Source organism: Merops nubicus, unplaced genomic scaffold, assembly GCF_000691845.1.
Source record: "Merops nubicus isolate BGI_N331 unplaced genomic scaffold, ASM69184v1 scaffold44092, whole genome shotgun sequence".
NCBI lineage: Eukaryota > Metazoa > Chordata > Aves > Coraciiformes > Meropidae > Merops > Merops nubicus.
This window is the reverse complement of record NW_008592405.1, coordinates 1,372-5,935: the sequence shown is the minus strand read 5'-3', so window position 1 is coordinate 5,935 and position 4,564 is coordinate 1,372. Positions and strand designations below refer to the sequence as shown.

Sequence of the window (4,564 nt, the reverse complement as noted above, 5' to 3'; positions counted from 1 at the left end):
CCAGCCACTCTGCCCCCAGCCTGGAGTACTTCAGGGGGTTGTTGTGACCCAAGGGCAAGGATCGGAGCAGGCTGTTGGTATCGGGAATTTGGAAGATGGGGCATCTGTTAATGACTGTGGGATCCCTGCAGCACAACAAACCCCAGCCTGGGTGAGACGTGGAACTTCCCGTTTAGGATCTTTTGGAGGAAGTCAGGATTTCCTGGGAGCACGAGCCCTCAGTCACAGCTGAGAGGACAGGCTCTCACCTCATGCCCTTTCCTGCCCTCTGCAGCCTGTGTACGCCAGGGACTGTCCCCTTGCAGCAGCCAAAGCCATCCAAGGCCTGCGGGCAGTTTTTGACGAGACCTACCCCGACCCCGTGCGCGTGGTCTCCATCGGCGTCCCGGTGGAGGAGCTGCTGGCCGACCCCGCTGGCCCCGCCGGCTCCCTCACCTCCGTCGAGTTCTGCGGGGGGACGTGAGTACCTGGAGAGGCTGGGGGGGAGCTCAAAGAGGTGTTCCTGGGGAGCCCGAGTTTCTTACGGAGTCCCAGGGGCATAGGCTGGGCACAGCCAGGGCAGAACTGGGGGTGGTGGGGTGATCCCTTGGCGTTCCCAGTCCCAGGTCAGGCTTTTGCAGGCAGGGAGCTGCCTGCACCCTCTCCCTGCCCACATGTGGACTTGTGGCAGTGCTGGGAGCCATGGCCCTTGCCACCCTCTCCTCACTTTTGGCAGCTATGTTGGGTCTTGTGCCTGTCCCCACACTTGCTCCATCTCCCTGGTGGGGTGGTTTTCTTGTTTCTGTGACAATTTCCTGACGAGATGAGAGGTGAGCTTCTAACACCCTCTTGTTGGGGGTCTTCCTGGGTTCTTTCCAAAGGCACTTGCAGAACTCCAGCCACGCTGGCCCCTTTGTGATTGTTTCAGAAGAAGCGATTGCTAAAGGCATCCGGAGGATAGTGGCGGTCACCGGGACTGAAGCTCGGAAGGTGAGGAGGGGCAGGAGAGATCCTCTCTGAAATCCCATGTAGTAACCCTGTGCCAAGGCTCCTGTCAGTCAGATTTGCCCAGAATCCCTGTTGGGATACTGGGCACTCGGGAGAATTGGTGTAAGTGTCTGAGGGACTCATGAAGGGTGCTGCTGGTGTTGGCAAAGTCACGCTGGAGGCCACTGGCTCTGCTGCAGGGGGCGAGTGGCTGGTCCTGAGCTAAGCTGGGCTGGTGTTTCAAGGAGTGGGAGAAGAGAATTCACAAGGGAGATGGCTTTCTGGGGCTGGAGGACCTTGCATTCTATCTGGCCAAGAAGAGCCTGGGGCCTTGTGTGCCAGCATCACAGCCTGGTTCTGGTCAAGTGGTGGCCTGGAACCCAGCCTGCTACACCTCCCTGCCTGCCTTAACTTGGGTTGTGCTCTGCTAGGCCCTCCGGAAAGTCGACAGCCTCAGGAAGCTGCTGTCAGCCCTGGAGGCCAAGGTGAAGGTCCAGACAGCTCCCAACAAGGATGTGCAGAAGGAGATCACGGATCTGAGTGAGGTGAGGCTGGTGGCGGTGCTCTGCCTTCCCAAAGTGAATGGGACCTTGATTGCCAGCACTGGGTAGTGTGAGGCCCAAGTTCAGCTTCTGAGCAGCCCTGTGTCCTGTGGGTGCTCTGCCAGCAGGCTCTGCCTCCCACCTGGGCTGTCGGGCACTGGGAGAGATGGGGAGCTTACTGGGCTCTGACAGTTGAGACACTTGAGCTTCATGAGCTTGGGGCACCATCTCCTGCTGTCGTCACCAGTACCTTTAACCCTCTTCACCTGCTCCTGTTCTGCAGACACTGGCCACTGCTGTTATCCCACAGTGGCAGAAGGATGAGCTGAGGGAGGCTGTGAAAGCACTGAAGAAAGTTATGGATGACCTGGACCGAGCAAGCAAAGCTGATATCCAGAAACGGGTGAGCCCTGGGCAGGTATAAAGGGACCTTGTGGGAGGGTTCCCTTGGGAACTCCACCTGTGCCCCGTGTGGAACGGAGCTGAGCTGTGGGGATGCCTCTCTTGTTGTGCACCCTTCCAGCCTCTCCTGCTCCCTCCCAGAGCAGGGCTCTGTCCATGCCTGTTCCCTAGGGTGAAACATTGCCAATGTGTCTTGGAAGCTGGGCTGCTCCTGCCTTAATGGTGCCCCTTGGTAGAGACTTCTTCCTCCTGGATCCCACTGGATTTTCCTGGAGGAGAAACCACGCACAGCAGTGCTGCTGCCTTGCAGGCCATGCACCTGTCTGCCAACATGTTTTGTTCTGGTCTGCAGTGTGAGGCTGCTCGAGGCTGGGCTGTAGGTGTGATGGGGCTCCTTGGGGGCCTCTGTAGCTGCAGGGAAGCTCTACCCGGGTGGTTCTTGTGTCCACACATGATGTGTGAGCACTAGCATCTGACCACTGTTGTCCTCAGGTGCTGGAGAAGACCAAGCAAGTCATTGAGAGTCACCCTAACCAGCCATTGGTCATCATGGAGATGGAAAACGGAGCCTCAGCAAAGGTATGGGAGGGTCTGGTCTCCTCAGCAACCTTCCTTGTGCCTTAGGAGCAGTTGGGTGGTCTCTGTTCACTTGAGGAGATGGAGCTGGAATGCAGAGCAATCTCTTTTGACACTTGCCAGCCCAGAGTGGTGGCCAGTGAAAAGCAGGAGGACCACTGGGACACTGCATCTCACCTCCCGGACTAACGCCTGGGCTTGCGGGGGGTGGGTGGGGTCTTGACCATTTGCTGGTGGATCAGGGACCCCAACAGAAGTCACACTGGGTCCCAGGTAAGACTCCTCCAGCAGCAGTCAACGACACTGAAATGCAGGGTTGAAGACCTCTGAACAGCAGCTCTGCCAAGCCACCAAGGTTTCGGTGCTTGTGGCCATTGCAGATGAGCTCTGGGAATGGTGGACAGGACTGGGCCAGAGAGCTGCTCCCCAGCTACTGGGTGCTCTCTGCACCCTCCTGGTTCTTCCCTCTCCATGCACAAGTTCATTTTCTTTCCTAGAGTCATAGGATGGTTTTGGTTGAAAGGGACCTCAAAGATAATCCAGTTCCAATCCCCCTTCCATGGGCAGGGACACCTCCCACTAGAGCAGGTTTGCTCAAAGCCCCATCCAGCCTGGTCTTGAACACTTCCACGGATGGAGCACCCACAAATTCCCTGGGCAACCTGGGACAGTCTCTCACCATCCTCAGAATGAAGAACTTAATTTCTAATCTAAATCTCCCCTCTTCCAGTTTGAACCCATTACACCTCATCCTATCACTACAAGCCCTTGTAAAAAGTCCGTCCCCAGCTTTCCTGTAGGCCCCTTTCAGATACTGGAAGGCCACAAGAAGGTCTCCTTGGGGCTCCAGTGCTGCTTTGGGGCTTTCTGAGCAGCACTCACACACTGTTGGCTCATGTTGAGCTTTTCATCAACCAGCACCCCCAGGTCCTTTTCAGGGCTGATCTCAGTCCATTGTCTGCCCAGCTTGTGTTTGTGCTTGGGATTGCCCCGACCTAGCTGTAGGACCTTGCAGTTGGCCTTGTTGAACTTGATGAGGTCGGTATGGGCGCCTGCCAAGGTGCCCCTGGATGGATCCCTTCCCTCCAGCATGCTGCCTGCACCACCCAGCTCTGTGTGGTCCTCAGATTTACTGAGGGTGCCTCGATCCCACTGTCCCTGACGCAGACAGAGCTGTTAAACAGCCCCATTCTCTTCATTTTCATGACTAAAAGCTCCCTGGTGGGTGCTGTGCTGAGCCCAAGTGCCACATCCTGCCCTGACCCTGGACCGCTCTGGTTTTAACGCCCCGTGTAAATTTTCTCTCTGGGAGACCTCGGAGCTGATGGGGAGGTCGCTGAAGGGCCCACTCGTGGACCTCTGTGTATCATCCTCCTGCCTGCACGCCAAAGGGTAATGGTCTCTTTTGGGACTAATGGGAAGCATGGAAGTTTCCCTGGTTTATCCATCTCATAACCCCTTGCAGCTTCTTCATGTTGCATTTAAGTCCTGACTTGCTGTAGAACAGCTGCTTCCTCCTGCTGGGAGCTCATCTCAGGGCAGAACACTTCCACCTCCAGCCTGTGCCCTCAGGCAAAGGTTTGTTTGTTTGGGGGGCAATTCTGCCAGTTCCTGGGTAAAACTGAAGGTGAGGAAGTACTAAAAGCAGCTCCTAACTCCTGCCTCCTCGTAGACACAAAGGGACACAGCCAGGGCTTGTGTCCTGCCAAGGCTATGGTGCAGCCAGAGATGTGAAGATGGGATGAGGTTCAACAAGGCCAAGAGCTGGGTCCTGCACTTGGGTCACAACAACCCCCTGAACTGCTCCAGGCTGGGGGCAGAGTGGCTGGAGACTGCCCAGCACAAAAGGACCTGGGGGTGCTGGTGGACAGACAGCTGAACATGAGCCAGTGTGTGCCCAGGTGGCCCAGAAGGCCACCAGCATCCTGCCTTGGATCAGTACTAGTGTGGCCAGCAGGACCAGGGGAGGGATCGCCCCCCTAGACTGGGCACTGGGGAGTCTGTACCTTGAATCCTGGGCCCCTCACTCCAAGAAGGACCTTGAGGGGCTGGAGCGTGGCCAGAGAAGGAACACAAAG

At 56.9% G+C, this 4,564-nt stretch overlaps 1 protein-coding gene across 1 annotated transcript in view; it reads left to right on the top strand.

Moving 5' to 3' along the window:
• Positions 1–274: 274 nt before the first annotated feature.
• LOC103767995 (alanine--tRNA ligase, cytoplasmic-like) overlaps positions 275–4,564 on the top strand; it is a gene marked incomplete at both ends in the record, with an annotated part of 5,367 nt that continues 1,077 nt past the window's right edge. Inside the window, 5 exons of the mRNA XM_008935125.1 lie at positions 275–459; positions 861–969; positions 1,398–1,511; positions 1,792–1,911; positions 2,403–2,489. Of these exons, the coding sequence (XP_008933373.1) occupies positions 275–459; positions 861–969; positions 1,398–1,511; positions 1,792–1,911; positions 2,403–2,489 (615 nt within the window). The remainder of the gene's footprint in view (positions 460–860; positions 970–1,397; positions 1,512–1,791; positions 1,912–2,402; positions 2,490–4,564) is intronic.